This window comes from Gymnoscopelus microlampas (genome assembly GCF_963454915.1).
Source record: "Gymnoscopelus microlampas genome assembly, chromosome: 11".
Taxonomy (NCBI): domain Eukaryota; kingdom Metazoa; phylum Chordata; class Actinopteri; order Myctophiformes; family Myctophidae; genus Gymnoscopelus; species Gymnoscopelus microlampas.
Genome location: NC_139948.1, coordinates 34,691,597 through 34,711,989, shown reverse-complemented (window position 1 = coordinate 34,711,989; position 20,393 = coordinate 34,691,597). Strand labels below are relative to the sequence as shown.

Below are 20,393 nucleotides of genomic sequence, written 5' to 3'. Positions count from 1 at the left end.
TTGTTTTAGCTGTGATTGCGTCATATTTTCATTTGGTCGTTAGAGATTATATGGGATAAACAATGTTCTCTCTTGTATAATGTCATTTTTATACAGTGGTGCTGTTGATGCACTTTCCTAGCCTGATTATCAGACTGAAGCTGCAGTCCACTCAGAGAGTGGGCGGGGTCTATGGTCTGGAACCAGGCTAGCACTTTCCATTTTTCCCAGAAAACTGCAAGTCTGCTACAACTCTCAGCTCTTTTAAATCAAATGTGAAGACTTTTGTGTTGGCCGCAGCTTTTTACTTATGTTTTTGATTTATTCCTTGTGCTGAAGCGTACATGTATTCTCTTATTTTTCTGTTGTATTTTAATATATTCTTATTTTCTATTCTCCTAAAGGTGCAATCTGTAACTTTCATATCCTATGTTATTTTCTACCGCTTTGCCAATAAGGCATCCCCACTAGCCTCCGCATGCCGTGGTGGGCAGGCACTTTACCACTGCACCACCCGAGCGCTTTTTAATGCTCTTTTGACAAATAATTGTAAGACATAGGCTGAGCCCCTTCGAAATTTAGCTTGGTATTACAGTGTGTAGAAAAATATAATGTACTGTAGAGCAAATCATGCACTATACAGCAGACTCTGACTCTAGATACATTTAACCGATTATTTAGATCTCTTTTGGAGCACATATTATTTATCTTTATAGAAAGATAAAAGAAAGAAAAAACTAATAATAGACTATAAAAGAAAAAAATGTACATGTTCAATGTTAAAGATGTTTATTGTCACATCATCACTGCTGGCAGTGACATTCTTGTTCTTAGTGCCTCCTCAACAGTGGCACAACAATAAAATTACAATAAGAAGATAAACAAACTAGAAAAAGTGCTCCTCGGAGCACAGGTCTCCGCCATGTCAGGTAGTTTATTGTGGCCTCCTGGTGGTGCTATAATAGGCCAATGTGAAAAGGGTGGCATTTCTTCCTCGGCCTTGTGGGAATGAGAAAAAAATAATACAATAACAAAAAAATACTCTTACAGTATTTTTGTGCCTATTTACACATCCTAAATGATTGATTGATTGGGCATCAGAACTGTTAATTGTATGGCATGTTATTCCTGTTGTGTAAATCAATGTCAGTGCAGTCGAGGCGTGATTGTAGTAATCCCTCCTATTTTATTAACATTTTGAGTGACAGTTTCATACAGCCATGACAGGAATGAATGGCAGTATGCCACACCCGATCTAATTTATCTTCACAGCATCAGCTCACTTTGGTGAGAACACAGCGTGGCATAGAGACGGGTAAGAACATCTTTCTAAAGCTTAGAATAGCTAGATAGACTAATCTGATGAATCCAGTTTACAAAAACAAATTGTAGTGCCCTTTGGCAAATGATGGCCTCTATGATTAATTTAATCTCCACTATGTGGGGTTATGCTGTACATTTTAATACGTTTTTGGGTGACATTAAGATAGTTATTTGTTTTCAACAGAAGACATATTGTACATTAGATATAGAAGTACAGTTGGAAGGACAACTGGTAAAATCACTTGAATATGATATGACGATATGAAATATGTGAAATAAATATTAATAATAAAACAAATCTAAATGCCTACTGTATATGTATCTATAATGCATACACCTTAATTTGATATTGGCATCACTGTGTAATCATTTCATTCCAGCAACAGTAGTGCAATTGAGTGGGTTCTTTCTTTTAATTTGTTTCTTTAAAAAGAGAAAGATGGGAATGATTCAGTAGAGGCCCACTACACCAACGCATTCTCACTCTCAAGCCGTCAAACGGGTGACTGCAACGGATATCAGCATACTGCACTATTTGTCTTTTCGGGGGTCCCATGAAGTCACTGTAGTACTACTTGAGTGTGAGAATATGTTGACAACACGGGTCAAGAGCCTTACTTGAACCCAGGTTTATGTGATAATGTGCACAAACACTAAGCATGTGTGTATGCTTGTGTCTTCATTTAGAGAGAGACTACTAGTTGAGCTGCTCCGGGGGACAAAATGGGACATGTAAATGCTCTCACTCTCGCTGCAGCTATCCTGAGATTAGGTGAGTAAAGGTTTTATGGTTGGATGGATGTAAGGCATCACTATTATTGGCAAGCAACACTATGGGTGTGTCACAAAATATTAAGCGCATTAAAGACACAAAAATAAGATAAAATAAACACATTATAAAAGGACACTTGATTACAATTAAATATAGTTATTAAAGAGTTAAAGCTGCAATCCGGAACGTATCTTAAAAAGTTAATCAATCTGTAGAATATGTTAAAGGTTCTATGACATTCATTTTCACTTTTTTTTTAAAATGTTTTTTTGGGGTTTTTATGACCTCAATTACACCCAAAAAATCTGAACTTTGAACATTCAGTGGATTTTCTGTGGTCTGGGGTTTTCTGAATAATTAGGCTGAAAAGTAATCTGAGCGTGGCCCTTCGACAGTGAGGTCACAGTCGATTAATCCCGCCCACTCTCCTCCTCGCCCCTCCCCTCCCCTATCCTTTCCTTTGGGGGGGGGGCGGAGCAGAGGCGATGATTGACAGGCAAAATCCCTCACCAGCGACACCTGAAGGCAAAGATTTATTTTTTCATTGCAGTTGAAAAGGCTTTAGAAATGTGAGAGAAAAACACCTGCCATGGATCAATGGAATGGCATTTTTTGTTAAAACTTTCTATACACGTTTGAAGGACCATGACAAAGACTTTTAATGTGTGGTAAAACTGAACGTCATGAAACCTTTAATACAATATAGTATCCTGTGAAGTGTTTGGAGGTGGTCTCCCTACTCTTCCATTGGGAATGGAATTTAGAACCTGGACACCTAGTTGACAAAGAGTATTGCCTGAAGCTCATTGTGCAATATCTCCCCTGACCGAGTGAGGATGCCTTATTGGCAGAGCTGTAGAAAATCTCTGCTCTCTCATGGAGACTTAAGAGGCTTTAAGAGAATAGAAAATAAGAATATATTAAAATGCAACAGAAAAAATAAGAGAACTAAGCACTAAGAATTAATCAGAAAACCCAATTAAAAAAGCAGTGGCAAACACAAAAGTTTTCAGATTTGATTTAAAAGAGCTGTAGCAATTTTTGGGGGAATTTGTTCCAGATAGTATGTGGTGCATAAATATTGAGTGCTGCTTCTCCATGTATGTATTATTTGATAGACAGAAAGCCTGAGATCTGAGAACTCGAGTGATATGATTCTGAATGTATAGGGACACCTGTAAAAACAGTGTTACAGTAGTCAAGTCTATTGAAAATGAATTCATAGGCAAGTACCAGGATGCCTTGAAAGTGTATGTGGTGCAGAAAGGCAGTGGTCAATATTAATTTAGAATAATTTAACCAAATTCAATATGCAAAAAATCTTGGTATTATATATTTCATATCATAATTTTGATTCTAGCATAAGATCAACCTTTATTGATGCTTGGGGGGCAATTCAAGTGTCAATTCAAGCAGAAACAGCAACACGGTGCAAGTTGTGCTGTTGCTTTGATCCGCACCAACCCTGGCACAAACACTGTTCAGGGGTCTGGCATGAGAATATACCCAGTGGCACCGTCAGGGGCACCCCATGGCCACAGGTGCACTGTTGCTCCACACCAAACTTGGCACAAACACTGTTCAGGCATCTGCCATGAGATTAGTCACACCAGGGGCAGTGGCGTATGGTGAATTCTAGTAATTCACCATACACTTCACCTAGTAAAATCTAGTAATATATATTTTTCGTGTCTTTTGAAGTATGTGCGCATATGTACATTGTTGCATATCGTCGCTGTCGGGCAGAAACCTTGTATGTCCAAAACCGTAACCTTTTCAGGATATGGAAAAAAGAACCTGTGTTCTAATGGAGCCAATGTAGTTATTATTTAGTCACAAGCTATCGTTAATACTTTTCATTGGCTCAATATTTATAAAACTCACAGACAGACTTAACCGCTTTCACTTTAACTTACATTTTTTTTTCAAAAGGAGCGGAAATAGCAGATCTACATGCTCACAATGTGAGCTTGTAGATCGGCATTCATTTGTGAGGGGAAAACATTTTCAACATTTAAATATTGAGATTAGTGGTTTCTACCCACAGCAATGATATATGCTTTGTTTAAAAAAAGATCTGCTCCAGGATTATTTTCAAAGGACTGTTTGAGAATTAGGTTTCAGATTTGTTAGAAATGATTTCAACTGTTAGAAATGATTATTTCATGCAGTACTTCAAGAAGAAGTCTTCATTTCTTTACTTAGTAATACCACAATATAAAAGTACTCAAGTTTAAAGTTGGTCAGTCCCATATATGCATATAACCATATGTGGGCATAGCGGTCGGATCTGTGGCTCTGGACAACGGGATCTCCATATATGCCTATATATGGGCATATCGGGTTTGTTTATGGTTATGTCTCAGTCATAGTGACATGCCTATGTATGGCATGTCAGGTTTGTTTATGGTTATGTCTGAGTCATATAGTGACATGCCTATATATGGTTGTATCGGGTTTGTTTATGGTTATGTCTGAGTCATGCCCTGGTCCGTCCGGCCCGCCCGCAGGCCCTTCCAGTAGTGAATTTTAATATAGGATAATCATTTAAATCTGCAAAGTAACTAGTAACTAAAGTTTCAATAAATTATAGCGGAGTAAAAAGTATAATATTTGTCTCTGATATGTAATGGAGAAGTAAACGTGCAGAACATTGGAAATACTCAAGTAAAGTAAAAAGAAATTCTCAAAATTGTACTACATTGTAAGTACAGTACTTAAGTAAATGTATAGTTACTGATTATTTCATGTTGTATCTTCTCTAGGTTCAATCATCTTTAAGGCTGCAGAGGTATGATCTTTTATTGTGTACTTCATCACCTGATGCCTTATACTGTATGTCCCAACAATCGCTATAATAAATAAAATTCTCTTGAACCAATTGAATTATTATTGTTCAGTGCTTAATGATTGTCTCTTTTGAGCTCTATGGTGATACTGAAAATAACCTGGAAGTCCATCATGTAATCATGTTACAAAACTGTTACATACATATCTAAGAAACATGTTATAGATGTTCTAGACGGCTAGCCTCTGAAGCAAAGAAAAACATCTCAAGACACAAAGAAGAATGTGACAATGAGTTTCCAGTACACACCCAGACACCATTCATTGAAAAAGGAAAAAAAGAGAAAAAAGAAAACACCCATTAAAGATTATAGATATGAGCCACACCCTGAAGCATACCAGTGGTTACCTGCGGGTCATGACACCCACATGATTGTGAGGGAGTCCCCAAATCATAGTGAAGTGACAATTTAAGGACCTTTAAGACCTTTTTAATACCTCAAACAGAAAGAAAAGAAAAAGTAACCAACAAACTATACTATAAAAACTGGTCAAAGATTGGCCAAATCGTCAAATAATAAAAGGAAAAAAGAGGAAAAAGAGGAGAAAAAAAAAGAAAATAGCAGATCTACAAGCTCACAACACCTCGCTTTGCAAGGCGTTGTGAGCTTGTAGATCTGCTATTTTCACAATATTTATCTGTGGAACCGAAAATGTAATGCCTCAACTCCTACAATTCCAAGTGCTTATCAGGTCCCAAGTTCAAATATGATTATTTTGGGGGGTCACGGCCTGAAAAGGTTGAGAACCACTGCACTAGGCTACACTCCTGCATTAACCCATTCAATCAGGGAACGCATCTGTGTCATTTTAGATTTGAGCTATAACCATTATTTTATACTTTGGCTATTCAAAAATAGCAGATCTACAAACTCATGGCGCTACGAGCTTGTAGATCTGCTATTTTTGAAAATTCTTGAAAATGTGTCCAAATATTTGAATACATATATTTTTTTAAACAACATTTTTAACTCAAATCTTAGCTTCTGGAGGTCCCTGGAACAAAATATTTTACAAATGTTCGCTTTAAAAAATATATATTCAAAGATTTGCACAAATTTTCACGATTGTTCAAAAATAGCAGACCTGCAAGCTCATAGCACGGCACTCGGTGCCGAGCTATGAGCTTGTATATCTGCTATTTTTGAATAGCCAAAGACATCTAAAATGACAGAGATGCGTTCCCGGATTGAATGGGTTAAAAAAATGTTGCTGTCGGCTGGAAACCTCATATATCCAAAACTTTTACTTTTCAGGATTCAAATTCAAAAGTAGCAAAAACAGCCGATCTACAGGCTCAAAATGTGTTGCGATGCTACTTTTGTGTGACACTGTAGTTTGACGAAGTAGGGCATTAATTTATGAAAGAAAAATGATGAAAAGTTTGAATATAGAGATAGAAGGTTTCTGCCAATGTACCATATATCCTTATGAGCTTTTTCCCTTTCAAGGTCTCAGAAAAATGTATTGGAGGAAACATTGGAGGAAACAGGTACATGCCTGTCAAATATTTCTCATATGTTGCTACTATTATTCTATTTCATTTTAACATTTAAAGTGTCATGTATTAATGTATTGATGTATTTCACTTTCATAGCACTGATAACGGAAACCCTTCTGGAGGAATGTATGATCCCGTAAGTCATCGGTATCGGGGTTATGTGTACTTTGTTCGGTGCCAGTGTTGCGCACCGAAAATAGCAGATCTATGAGCTCACAGATCTAGGCTACAAGCTTGTAAATCTGTACAAGCTTGTAGATCTGCTATTTTCGGTGCATGACATATCGCACAAGTATAAATCAGGTATTATGTCATGTATAAGTTGCGTGTCATTTTCTGTTTGGAATATTTTTGGGGGAATAAATATGTAATTGTGTGTTTTACTTCTAGTTCACAAATGCCACCTTTGCCAAGTTCCTGACTTGCTCAGGATTGTCTGAGAGCAACATGGAACAGAAGGAGAGGCTAATGGCGGTCATGCACCCTGCCTTTGATTTATACTCCTTTATGGTACAGTATAGCCGTACTACTTCATACCCTCTTGATAAACGTATATCTAAAAAGTGCAAAAAAGAGAGCAGACCAATCAGCCAACTTTGAACGTATTAAACAATTTGATATATTAACTGCGGTAATGTATCTCCTTGAGCTGCTTTTTGAAGACATTCATTTTGTCCCCTCACCCGTGCAGAGAGCTGACAAGGATTTGCAGCTCGTCTTGGGGTTAATTCAAGGACTCGACTTCAACACAACAGGGGAGAGGTTCCATGATGCCAATTTCACCAGAGTGTGGTTTCATGTCATGCTTAGACCACACCTGGCATCTGTATCCCACCGGTTCCTCTCCTGTCTGAGCACAGACAAATTTAACTGCGAGACCTACCAGATCATGTGGGTAAAACACAGCAGCACCATAACATTGCATGATATCACAGAACGCAGTCTAACTCTGTTTATTTGGAATTCCACTCATTTTATTTTGGAACATTTGCAGGGTTAATGAATTGAGTGCTCACATGAAGGAAATGAAACCCTCTCAGCAAAGATTGATCTACATGCATTTCATCCGTGGCTTTCTTGCAAGAAAGGATACCACAGGTACATATTATTTTGTATTTGCTTGGATATTGGATATATACTTGATATCGTTCGACAACAGATGGTGAGATTGATTTGTGAGTAATGTTAATGATATTGATCTTTTAAAAGGTTGTGCCAGTCCTGGAACTAACAGTAAGGATTGGCTAATGCAGAACTTCAGAGGTTTCTCCATCTTTGCCCAGATAAGAGAACTCTATTCACTGAACAAGAATTTCAGTGGTGTAAGTGTGCAAATATAAGGACTACAAAAGTACAATGTGTGAAAGAAAGGTCACAATGATTAATATCTTATCGATTGCTATAATTTCGAAGGCTTACGCACTATTTTTACCTGGTTGTGTCACACATTGAAAATAGCTGATCTAGGAGCTTGTAGATCTGTTATTTTCGGTGTGAGGCGACACCCGTGTGCAACTAAGTATAACTCAATGGTAATGCTCTCTCACAGTTGGCAGCCCTGCCTTTGCTCAGTCCAGAACAGAAGGTTGAGTTGATCTTTCACCCTGGTATGGGAGAAATAAACAATGGTACCATCAGCCACATTGTTCTCAGCCTGCTTAGACCTCTTCTGAACAACCTTACCTTACCATCAAATGCAACTGCCTCCAACATGATGGGAAATAATGCTACACAAACACATCAACAGGAGAGTGTGAGTATCTGTTTGTGTATTTTCGATGTTGATAATTAATTGTAATATTTGCTGTGACCATGACTGTTGGTTTCATATCTATATGGTTGCAGGATTTCAAAGACTTCCTGTCTTTGTTTAAGCCACTGGGAAGCTTTATCAAGACCTTTGTTTCCACCATCAATCAGGTACTTTAAGCAGTAAAAAGGTGTTTACACTTAGCAATCTGTACATGATTGGCTATCCAAGTGAAATGGGAAAAAAAGGTTGACATTATTTTATTTTTTGTCTCTCATAAGAACAACAGCTCTGTCTACCTGACGGAGGCCATAGTGAACTTGACCTTGATAGAACTTGCTGGTCATTTCTCCAACAATTTCTCCTTGGGAAATGAAACCATTGTGGGCCAAGCACCCTCTTTCAGCAATTTCAACATCTCCAGCATGGATGACTGGTTCCAGTATGTTGTTCTGCCGGCTGTCAGACGCTTTATGCCAAACAACATGGAGATGCCTCACAATGTCACAGCTGTATTCCACCAAATCTTGTGAGTTTCCCCATACAGTACATACCACAATACAGTATGTGGTTCCCAAACTGACCCATTTGGGGTCTGTTAGTTTGGCTATTTATTTATTTTTTGTGTGAAAAAAGTAGTAATTCATAATGCATTTTTGTATATATGGGTCCCAGGGAGACACCAAATGTATCTTTTGGGTCTTGAGCTGAAACATTTGTGAACCCGTGCACCATATTTATCTTCTAATCAAAGATATTTGCCACTGCACATTGTTCTGTGATGCCACCTGAACCGCCTGGTTTGGTTTTCTGTTATTTTACAGGTCAGTTAACGTTGATTCATACTCCACCGCATCTGCTACTGGGATATCCTGTGATGTTACTCACAACAATCAGTCATGCCGTGTAAGCATCAGGAAGTCCCTTATGTATTATTATAGCAGAGGATTGTTTGACATGTCTTGTACAAGAGAAACACGTCTTATAATCACACAAGCATCAAGATAGACGATATGTTATAATTACAGCAAGTGTTTCTATTGGGGTGGAGGACATATTTCACCTGTGAGTTGTCAACCTGGTGCAACAGGTTGATCACATTCCTAATAGGTTTTAAATTTCTTGTATGTTTAGTGTAATTATATGGAGTGTTCCAAAACGTAAATTAAATATGTGGCAACATGACGTATCAGAGGAGACACGTGGTGGTTGTAATGTCTTCTCAGGGACACCCTCCCCAAGACCAGCCAGTATGGGTCAGCAGTGACAGGGAATTGACATTTTGCAAAACAACTTTTTTGACAGTACTCCTACAGATTTTCTCCAAACATGACGCAAATCGGTACACAGTATCTCTATAGTCATTTAAAGAAACAGGTCTTTCATATTTGTCATATTCCATCCTGATTGGCTAAGATTGGCTTCCAAAGTTTGCAGGAGTGCTCTGTTTTGAACACAATGCCTCAAATCATGAACACAGCGTGCGATTTCCGTGAAATGTTGCACGCACATTCCCACTAAGCCAAGGTAGAAATGCCACTTCAAATCAGCCTCATGGTGGTGCTACAACAGGCCGATTCGCGATCTGTGTAAAACTTTGTATGCGCATTCCTTAGAGGCCAAAGAAAAACGTTTGCCCTGCATTTATCACATCTGCCTTTTAACATTTTTTACATATTGCTCCTACACATTTATTTCAAACATCACGCAAATCGGTACACATTATCTCTATAGTCAAGTGATCAAGACGGATCAGTTTTTTTATTTGACTTGATTGATTTGACTTGATTTCCAGTGTTATAACCTGTTGTGCCAGGTTGGCTATATGAGGTTGATAACACCTCTGTTTTATACTGTATGTCCCTCCTGGCATGCTGAAGAAGGGGGTCTTGCCCTAAACATTTGTGTGAAATTACATTATTATTATTGGGAGTGCTGTCTTGGACCTTGTTGTACAATAGGACTGAGCATGTTTTGTTCCCTTTATCATCAGTGACCTTACAAAGAAACTCTATTACTTGCTTTAAAAACATATTTTCCCCTTTCTTAGATATTCCATACTGATGACCTGTTTGGAGTGCTAAAATGTGTGACCCATTCTAATATGAACTTCTCGGCAGAAAATCTAATGTTATTGACCCTAGAACTATCAAGGACACTTAACTTTTCAACATGGCAACATCCAATGACAGTAAGAAACCCAATCCTCTCAATGGGAAGCATAATGCATAAAGATAGTTTTCTATCTCCTTAAAGCATCACTGCAGTCATAACCATGTTTTCCAATCTCTGTAGAATGGCACAGCAGGTCAGTCAAACCTTACAAACTTGGTTGGGCCGTTTCCTGTAATCAGCTTCAGACCAGAGGACCTCGGGAATTCAGATTATTTAAAATTCTGGTTCCTAATCAAACTGAGACCTTCCCTGCCCTTTGTATCGAAGGCATACCTGTCTTGCCTCAGTACTCTGAGATTTAGCTGTGATGCCTTCCAGGCCCTGTATGTATTCACACACACACACACACACACACACACACACACACACACACACACACACACACACACACACACACACACACACACACACACACACACACACACACACACACACACACACACACACACTCACACACACACACACACACACACACACACACACACACACACACACACACACACACACACACACACACACACACACACACACACACACACACACACACACACACACACACACACACTTGCACCTGTATAAGTCGGTGACAAATACAACTTCATGAATTTTGAATCACACGCAAATCATTAAATTGATCTTACCTTACCTTAACCTTTCAACATGTTTTATTCTTATAGTGTGAAGGGAATGAGTGACCACGCTGTCAGTATGGCTGAACCAACACAGAAACTGGTCTACACAAGCTTCATTTACCCCTTCCTCTCACAGCGGACAGACCCAGGTACTCAGTCTTTCATTGACTTGTCTGTTATGGAGTACAACAGGGTTAAGTACTTAAGTCTAATTTATATGCACCCCCCCCCCCCCCTCTAAATTGTAGAATTAGCCAATCTATGAATTCACAAAGCAGATTATTTCCAGGTTGTCGGAAATAATCAGAACAAATATTGGGATGAGATGTCAAACTAGAAAATACAGTTCCTGAAGAAATAGTGTGGGCTCGCTTCAAGCAACAACAAAAACTTGTTTCAATAGCCAAAGTATGACAAAGGACTTGAGTGGCTTAAGCTGCAAAGTAACTAGTAACTAAAGCTGTCAAATGCTGTAATTTAATGGAGTAAAATGTACAATATTTTATCTGCTATATAGTGGAGTTGAAGTAACAAAAATGGAGAGTAAAGTAAAAGAACCTAAAATTTATACTGTGCATTGTAAAAATACTGTACATTATTGTATCGTACTTAGGGTGTGTGTGGGGGTGGGGGTTGGAGTTTTTGAGCTTAAAATGTACAAAAGTATTGGCATCAAAATACATTTTTAATACCAAAGTAAAAGTACTCAAATCTTCCAAAAATCTACAAGCTCATAACACGTCAAAAGTATAAAAGTAATCAAAAGTTAAACACAGCAATGGAAGTCATAATATACCTCAACCTTTTAAAGTTTAAAAGGAGTCTGTAAGTAAAAGTGAAAGAAAAAAGGGGTTTAAGATGTAAATAACATTGAATTTCCCATAGACTTTAAAGTTAAAGACTTTTAAATATTTAAAGTTAAATATTTAAAAAACTACGAAACATTTCAAAAGGACATGAACAAGCACACGATTCCACAGTAAGCTGATTTTTTTTTTTTTACAGTTTGAATGGAGTTTCTAGGTGGAAGTATGTAGAACTGGTGGTGTGGCAAAGTTTTGTGAAGAAACTATAAATAGTAATGAGAACATGAGTTCCCACAATTATATAAGCTGATTTATATAATCATTCCATACGCTTACAAAGGCGATGATTGGCGATGATCCCAAAACGGAGCGTGGTTTTGACAGTGATGCACATGCCGGTCTAGTGTAAACAGAGAAAGAGAGAGAGAGACAGATACAGATTAAGCCTGTTCTAGACGCCTGGCCCCTTCGGCAACATAACGTAAAAATACTTGCTATGACTAAAGTATTAATACTGTGCACCCCAAGGCTCTTGTCAAATAGTTAAAGCTGTTTTAAACCACGATTATAGCTACTTTGACATGTCCACTGAAGACCTGTTAGCATGTTGTGGCACTGCTATTAAAAACAAAGGGAGTCAGCTGGCTAGCAAGTCGGTTGATATTTGGCTGACCCCATTGGATTCAAATTAGTTATGAATATAAACTATCAAATAATACTTTTATGATGCCATATATGTGCTGTATTTAGTGTGTTACAAAAATATTATTTTCTGTTATATACAATTATAAGCGCTTCACCTGGTGGGTTACTGTAATGTATAAATATGTTGATAAAATATGATTATACGTAATTATAAGTGCTTACAACATAATTAAATTGTGTCAGAATGCATTTATTTTTTGTGTTTATACAATATGTCTGCTTCAATGGGGGCAGACTTAAAAAGGTGTTAGTGGCATACTTGCTATATTCTTTCTTATTTTATCTCATTCTTGAAGGGATGGCCTGCATATCACAAACAAACAACAGCAGTGTGGATTTCATCAAGATGAACTTTGGCATATTTTCCCACTTTGCTTCTCTGGAAGACTTTTTTCAATTGCACGGAAATTTTTCTGTTGTAAGTCTTACAAATTTGTTTCCAAATCGTTTTCATTCTGGTTACAAACCCACTGTACTTCAAAAGATAAGGAGTAACATTACTGTCTATTTTCAACATAGCTGGAAGTTCTGCCAGCTCTCTCTCCACAGCAGATAGGAGAAGTGGTACTGAAGCCTAACACTGCAAATACAGTGTACATCATCAACATTGTCTTTAATCACCTGGGCAATGGCACCAGATTCAAAGACTTCCTCATTTACCTGGAAACAAATGCCGGAGGGGTAAATATCCAAATGCTTTAACGTAATATAGGCGTTTAGCAAGATTGTCTTAAAATACCGTAACTGTATCCTGTTTTTCTCATTTGCATTTCCAGGCAAACCTTAGTTGTGAGTCATACAGTACCATGTAAGTGAAGTTGTGTTGTAACTCATTATTTATCGTTTAATTGAGTTGTTGCTTGTGCTTGATATCTTGTGTTCATGTCTTCCTCACTCATGGCTTCCCCTCTCCTTTGCCATCAGCTTCCAAAACTTAGACATGGTCATTTCTTCAGCCCAACCTCAACTGGCTGCATTCATTATGGCCATCAAGGACCAACTGATGAGCATTCTCCCTAAAGGTGAGTTACAGTACAGGGATTTAAGTATTATCTAATATCTCAATGAATGCAAGCAAGCATAGTTGTGCTACATGTTTTGACATCTATGTGCTTAAGTTTGTGTTGACGCTTTCTGTTCAGGTTGCCAAGGGATTCAGCCACAAATTGGGGTAATAAAGGTGAGCGAATACTTATATTTGTCCTTGTGTCATTTGAAGAGTTTAGTCAAAGGAGACTCTGTGCTAATGCTATTCGTTTTTGTCTTGTTCCCAGTGCAAAGTGACCTCAGCCAACGGTGAGTATAGCTTAATGTTTACTAGCAACCTTTTCTCTCTTTGCTTCTCATTGGAGACAATTCTGAAATTAATCAAACTCACTCTCTTACAGAGAGCCAAATGTGCAGTGGTGTCAATAGGTGAGTGTCCCCTGATTTCCGTCACAATTTGACATGTACAGTACATGCATACTCATCCATGCAGATGCATCGTTTCTAAGTTGATAGCATTTCAACTCTTGAGTAGAAGAGAGATATGAGAAAGAGAGGACTATACGATAGCTGTCAAGAATCAGACTCAAACTCACAACACTGTGAATACAATATAAACTTTTGGAGCACAATAGACTCACTCTTTAATCTCTCAAGAACAGATTCAGAGCGGCGCTACTAGTGAAAAACACTGGAGGGCGCTGTTTTTCCTTTTTATTTGACGATGGGTTCCCAGATTGCTCATTCTTAAATACTTTGCCTCTATTTCACAGCACTGCCCTGGAAAGCTACTTGGGCGGAAATATGACCGATTCCATCTGCAATTTCAGCATTCAACAATATGCATGCCTGCCTCAGGTAGCTCTTACACTCTCCCAGTAAAGATGTTTTTGTGTTTTGTTGCTTAACAAGTTGTCTGGTAAGATGCCGGATTAGTGGTTTTATTAAATTCCTGATCTCAAATCCATCTTACAGTGTAGAACATCAAAATGTCAACGTCTTCTCTTGCAAGTTAAAACAAACAAAAAGACAAAAACACAACCATGCCGACACATTATTGCATGTTGCACTGTGGGATGGGCCAAGCTGACTGAATAGCGTTAAAAGGCTGCACTGTTTGTACAGACATAATTCATCTAAAGCTGTTTGATTTCATGAATGTTTCTGTTATTTCAGCAATTCAAGCTCAGTCCAGAGCAGCTGTCAATGCTCATAGAGTGCAAACTGTCTGACAACATGAGCTACACCAAAGAAATGTGGAAACTGTTCTTCACCAAATTCTCTGCAAATCTTGGAGATGCTCTTCAAATGCTTTCAAACACGGTAAAGACAATGGCTCCCCCCATCCTGAAAAGCACACGCACACCCGTGCTTGTGTGCACGCAAACGCGTTTGTGTGTGTATATGCTTACGCTTAATGTATGCATGCTGCATGTATGTAGGATATATATTAGCCAGACAACATTTATGTAGGTTCATATACTAAACACCTAAAACAATAACAGGTCAATGCATTTGAACATTGTCAATAAAACCTCATGAAGAGATTTTGTTTCTGTCCACAGACTTTCCTGCCCAAAGGTCCATCCATACCTCTTGTGCTTGATGTACTCAGGGAGGTCACTGTCGATCAGTTTACTCCACAAGAGCTGAAAGATACGCACTTTATACGGAAGTGGTTTCAAAACAATCTTAAGCCTTTCCTCCCCCATGCATCTGGAGAGTTTCTGTCTTGTCTCAGCACCAAAGACTTTAGCTGTGAAACCTACCAGATTCTGTGAGTGTAATTACATTGGGTGCTTAGCGCTTTTTCCATCCATATGCTTACTATGTGTGTACTTTGTATCTCGTATTCATACCTGTTTACCTTTGCAGAGTGGCTGCTCTGGGTCATCAACCAGCTCTCGACAGGCAAAAGCTACAGATGATCTACTCCAACTTCCTTGCAGCCTATTTGAGCCGAAATGACACAGAAGGTGCTTGTCCTTTTTGTTCTAAAATAGACAAACTAAACAAATTGCACATTCCATAGCTGACAGAAATGATCATGACAAGTAAAATGAACTATTTGCAAAGTCTTCAAATGCGTTCATTGTTTATTTCAGTTCCCGGTTGTGTCGACAATTCAATCAGCGTCACCTACTGGCTACAATTGGTCTTTGGGCCTTTTATCTCCTTTGTACCCATCACTGATGTCATGCAACTCCAGACAAATGTCTCAGTGGTAGGTACCACTTCAAGACCACTGATTTTACTGTGTTATAAAATAGACGTACTACTGCGGAAGTAAACTGGCTTGTGTATTCTAAAATATAGGTACTGTAAATGCTACAGTTTTTGTTTGCTACTGCTGTATTTGTTTTCACGTTGATGACAATGATGCTGTACTTCCAAAAATAAGGAGTAACACTACTGTGTGTGCATTGTCTATTCTCAACATAGGTGGAAGTTCTGCCAGCTTTCTCTCCACAGCAGATAGGAGAAGTGGTACTGAAGCCTAACACTGCAAATACAGTGTACATCATCAACATTGTCTTTAATCACCTGGGCAATGGCACCAGATTCAAAGACTTCCTCATTTACCTGGAAACAAATGCCGGAGGGGTAAATATCCAAATGCTTTAACGTAATATAGGCGTTTAGCAAGATTGTCTTAAAATACCGTAACTGTATCCTGTTTTTCTCATTTGCATTTCCAGGCAAACCTTAGTTGCGAGTCATACAGTACCATGTAAGTGAAGTTGTGTTGTAACTCATTCTTTATCGTTTAATTGAGTTGTTGCTTGTGCTTGATATCTTGTGTTCATGTCTTCCTCACTCATGGCTTCCCCTCTCCTTTGCCATCAGCTTCCAAAACTTAGACATGGTCATTTCTTCAGCCCAACCTCAACTGGCTGCATTCATTATGGCCATCAAGGACCAACTGATGAGCATTCTCCCTAAAGGTGAGTTACAGTACAGGGATTTAAGTATTATCTAATATCTCAATGAATGCAAGCAAGCATAGTTGTGCTACATGTTTTGACATCTATGTGCTTAAGTTTGTGTTGACGCTTTCTGTTCAGGTTGCCAAGGGATTCAGCCACAAATTGGGGTAATAAAGGTGAGCGAATACTTATATTTGTCCTTGTGTCATTTGAAGAGTTTAGTCAAAGGAGACTCTGTGCTAATGATATTCGTTTTTGTCTTGTTCCCAGTGCAAAGTGACCTCAGCCAACGGTGAGTATAGCTTAATGTTTACTAGCAACCTTTTCTCTCTTTGCTTCTCATTGGAGACAATTCTGCAATTAATCAAACTCACTCTCTTACAGAGAGCCAAATGTGCAGTGGTGTCAATAGGTGAGTGTCCCCTGATTTCCGTCACGATTTGACATGTACAGTACATGCATACTCATCCATGCAGATGCATCGTTTCTAAGTTGATAGCATTTCAACTCTTGAGTAGAAGAGAGATATGAGAAAGAGAGGACTATACGATAGCTGTCAAGAATCAGACTCAAACTCACAACACTGTGAATACAATATAAACTTTTGGAGCCCAATAGACTCATTCTTTAATCTCTCAAGAACAGATTCAGAGCGGCGCTACTAGTGAAAAACACTGGAGGGCGCTGTTTTTCCTTTTTATTTGACGATGGGTTCCCAGATTGCTCATTCTTAAATACTTTGCCTCTATTTCACAGCACTGCCCTGGAAAGCTACTTGGGCGGAAATATGACCGATTCCATCTGCAATTTCAGCATTCAACAATATGCATGCCTGCCTCAGGTAGCTCTTACACTCTCCCAGTAAAGATGTTTTTGTGTTTTGTTGCTTAACAAGTTGTCTGGTAAGATGCCGGATTAGTGGTTTTATTAAATTCCTGATCTCAAATCCATCTTACAGTGTAGAACATCAAAATGTCAACGTCTTCTCTTGCAAGTTAAAACAAACAAAAAGACAAAAACACAACCATGCCGACACATTATTACATGTTGCACTGTGGGATGGGCCAAGCTGACTGAATAGCGTTAAAAGGCTGCACTGTTTGTACAGACATAATTCATCTAAAGCTGTTTGATTTCATGAATGTTTCTGTTATTTCAGCAATTCAAGCTCAGTCCAGAGCAGCTGTCAATGCTCATAGAGTGCAAACTGTCTGACAACATGAGCTACACCAAAGAAATGTGGAAACTGTTCTTCACCAAATTCTCTGCAAATCTTGGAGATGCTCTTCAAATGCTTTCAAACACGGTAAAGACAATGGCTCCCCCCATCCTGAAAAGCACACGCACACCCGTGCTTGTGTGCACGCAAACGCGTTTGTGTGTGTATATGCTTACGCTTAATGTATGCATGCTGCATGTATGTAGGATATATATTAGCCAGACAACATTTATGTAGGTTCATATACTAAACACCTAAAACAATAACAGGTCAATGCATTTGAACATTGTCAATAAAACCTCATGAAGAGATTTTGTTTCTGTCCACAGACTTTCCTGCCCAAAGGTCCATCCATACCTTTTGTGCTTGATGTACTCAGGGAGGTCACTGTCGATCAGTTTACTCCACAAGAGCTGAAAGATACGCACTTTATACGGAAGTGGTTTCAAAACAATCTTAAGCCTTTCCTCCCCCATGCATCTGGAGAGTTTCTGTCTTGTCTCAGCACCAAAGACTTTAGCTGTGAAACCTACCAGATTCTGTGAGTGTAATTACATTGGGTGCTTAGCGCTTTTTCCATCCATATGCTTACTATGTGTGTACTTTGTATCTCGTATTCATACCTGTTTACCTTTGCAGAGTGGCTGCTCTGGGTCATCAACCAGCTCTCGACAGGCAAAAGCTACAGATGATCTACTCCAACTTCCTTGCAGCCTATTTGAGCCGAAATGACACAGAAGGTGCTTGTCCTTTTTGTTCTAAAATAGACAAACTAAACAAATTGCACATTCCATAGCTGACAGAAATGATCATGACAAGTAAAATGAACTATTTGCAAAGTCTTCAAATGCGTTCATTGTTTATTTCAGTTCCCGGTTGTGTCGACAATTCAATCAGCGTCACCTACTGGCTACAATTGGTCTTTGGGCCTTTTATCTCCTTTGTACCCATCACTGATGTCATGCAACTCCAGACAAATGTCTCAGTGGTAGGTACCACTTCAAGACCACTGATTTTACTGTGTTATAAAATAGACGTACTACTGCGGAAGTAAACTGGCTTGTGTATTCTAAAATATAGGTACTGTAAATGCTACAGTTTTTGTTTGCTACTGCTGTATTTGTTTTCACGTTGATGACAATGATGCTGTACTTCCAAAAATAAGGAGTAACACTACTGTGTGTGCATTGTCTATTCTCAACATAGGTGGAAGTTCTGCCAGCTTTCTCTCCACAGCAGATAGGAGAAGTGGTACTGAAGCCTAACACTGCAAATACAGTGTACATCATCAACATTGTCTTTAATCACCTGGGCAATGGCACCAGATTCAAAGACTTCCTCATTTACCTGGAAACAAATGCCGGAGGGGTAAATATCCAAATGCTTTAACGTAATATAGGCGTTTAGCAAGATTGTCTTAAAATACCGTAACTGTATCCTGTTTTTCTCATTTGCATTTCCAGGCAAACCTTAGTTGCGAGTCATACAGTACCATGTAAGTGAAGTTGTGTTGTAACTCATTCTTTATCGTTTAATTGAGTTGTTGCTTGTGCTTGATATCTTGTGTTCATGTCTTCCTCACTCATGGCTTCCCCTCTCCTTTGCCATCAGCTTCCAAAACTTAGACATGGTCATTTCTTCAGCCCAACCTCAACTGGCTGCATTCATTATGGCCATCAAGGACCAACTGATGAGCATTCTCCCTAAAGGTGAGTTACAGTACAGGGATTTAAGCATTATCTAATATCTCAATGAATGCAAGCAAGCATAGTTGTGCTACATGTTTTGACATCTATGTGCTTAAGTTTGTGTTGACGCTTTCTGTTCAGGTTGCCAAGGGATTCAGCCACAAATTGGGGTAATAAAGGTGAGCGAATACTTATATTTGTCCTTGTGTCATTTGAAGAGTTTAGTCAAAGGAGACTCTGTGCTAATGATATTCGTTTTTGTCTTGTTCCCAGTGCAAAGTGACCTCAGCCAACGGTGAGTATACTGTAGCTTAATGTTTACTAGCAACCTTTTCTCTCTTTGCTTCTCATTGGAGACAATTCTGAAATTAATCAAACTCACTCTCTTACAGAGAGCCAAATGTGCAGTGGTGTCAATAGGTGAGTGTCCCCTGATTTCCGTCACGATTTGACATGTACAGTACATGCATACTCATCCATGCAGATGCATCGTTTCTAAGTTGATAGCATTTCAACTCTTGAGTAGAAGAGAGATATGAGAAAGAGAGGACTATACGATAGCTGTCAAGAATCAGACTCAAACTCACAACACTGTGAATACAATATAAACTTTTGGAGCCCAATAGACTCATTCTTTAATCTCTCAAGAACAGATTCAGAGCGGCGCTACTAGTGAAAAACACTGGAGGGCGCTGTTTTTCCTTTTTATTTGACGATGGGTTCCCAGATTGCTCATTCTTAAATACTTTGCCTCTATTTCACAGCACTGCCCTGGAAAGCTACTTGGGCGGAAATATGACCGATTCCATCTGCAATTTCAGCATTCAACAATATGCATGCCTGCCTCAGGTAGCTCTTACACTCTCCCAGTAAAGATGTTTTTGTGTTTTGTTGCTTAACAAGTTGTCTGGTAAGATGCCGGATTAGTGGTTTTATTAAATTCCTGATCTCAAATCCATCTTACAGTGTAGAACATCAAAATGTCAACGTCTTCTCTTGCAAGTTAAAACAAACAAAAAGACAAAAACACAACCATGCCGACACATTATTGCATGTTGCACTGTGGGATGGGCCAAGCTGAC

General features: G+C 38.7%; 1 protein-coding gene across 1 annotated transcript in view; it reads left to right on the top strand.

Moving 5' to 3' along the window:
* Nucleotides 1-1,254: 1,254 nt before the first annotated feature.
* The window catches only part of LOC311054720 (uncharacterized protein), a gene marked incomplete at its 3' end in the record, with an annotated part of 43,260 nt that continues 24,121 nt past the window's right edge, over nt 1,255-20,393 (top strand). The window contains exons 1-27 of the mRNA XM_084070723.1: nt 1,255-1,294; nt 1,990-2,074; nt 4,840-4,865; nt 6,373-6,413; nt 6,519-6,558; nt 6,813-6,932; nt 7,114-7,313; nt 7,417-7,520; nt 7,632-7,744; nt 7,972-8,175; nt 8,268-8,342; nt 8,454-8,701; nt 8,997-9,078; nt 10,223-10,363; nt 10,468-10,670; nt 11,025-11,128; nt 12,787-12,908; nt 13,010-13,171; nt 13,633-13,661; nt 16,325-16,422; nt 16,543-16,580; nt 16,675-16,696; nt 17,300-17,306; nt 19,235-19,332; nt 19,453-19,490; nt 19,585-19,606; nt 20,215-20,221. Coding sequence (XP_083926849.1) covers nt 2,026-2,074; nt 4,840-4,865; nt 6,373-6,413; nt 6,519-6,558; nt 6,813-6,932; nt 7,114-7,313; nt 7,417-7,520; nt 7,632-7,744; nt 7,972-8,175; nt 8,268-8,342; nt 8,454-8,701; nt 8,997-9,078; nt 10,223-10,363; nt 10,468-10,670; nt 11,025-11,128; nt 12,787-12,908; nt 13,010-13,171; nt 13,633-13,661; nt 16,325-16,422; nt 16,543-16,580; nt 16,675-16,696; nt 17,300-17,306; nt 19,235-19,332; nt 19,453-19,490; nt 19,585-19,606; nt 20,215-20,221 — 2,393 coding nt within the window. The 5' untranslated portion in view covers nt 1,255-1,294; nt 1,990-2,025. The remainder of the gene's footprint in view (nt 1,295-1,989; nt 2,075-4,839; nt 4,866-6,372; nt 6,414-6,518; nt 6,559-6,812; nt 6,933-7,113; nt 7,314-7,416; nt 7,521-7,631; nt 7,745-7,971; nt 8,176-8,267; nt 8,343-8,453; nt 8,702-8,996; nt 9,079-10,222; nt 10,364-10,467; nt 10,671-11,024; nt 11,129-12,786; nt 12,909-13,009; nt 13,172-13,632; nt 13,662-16,324; nt 16,423-16,542; nt 16,581-16,674; nt 16,697-17,299; nt 17,307-19,234; nt 19,333-19,452; nt 19,491-19,584; nt 19,607-20,214; nt 20,222-20,393) is intronic.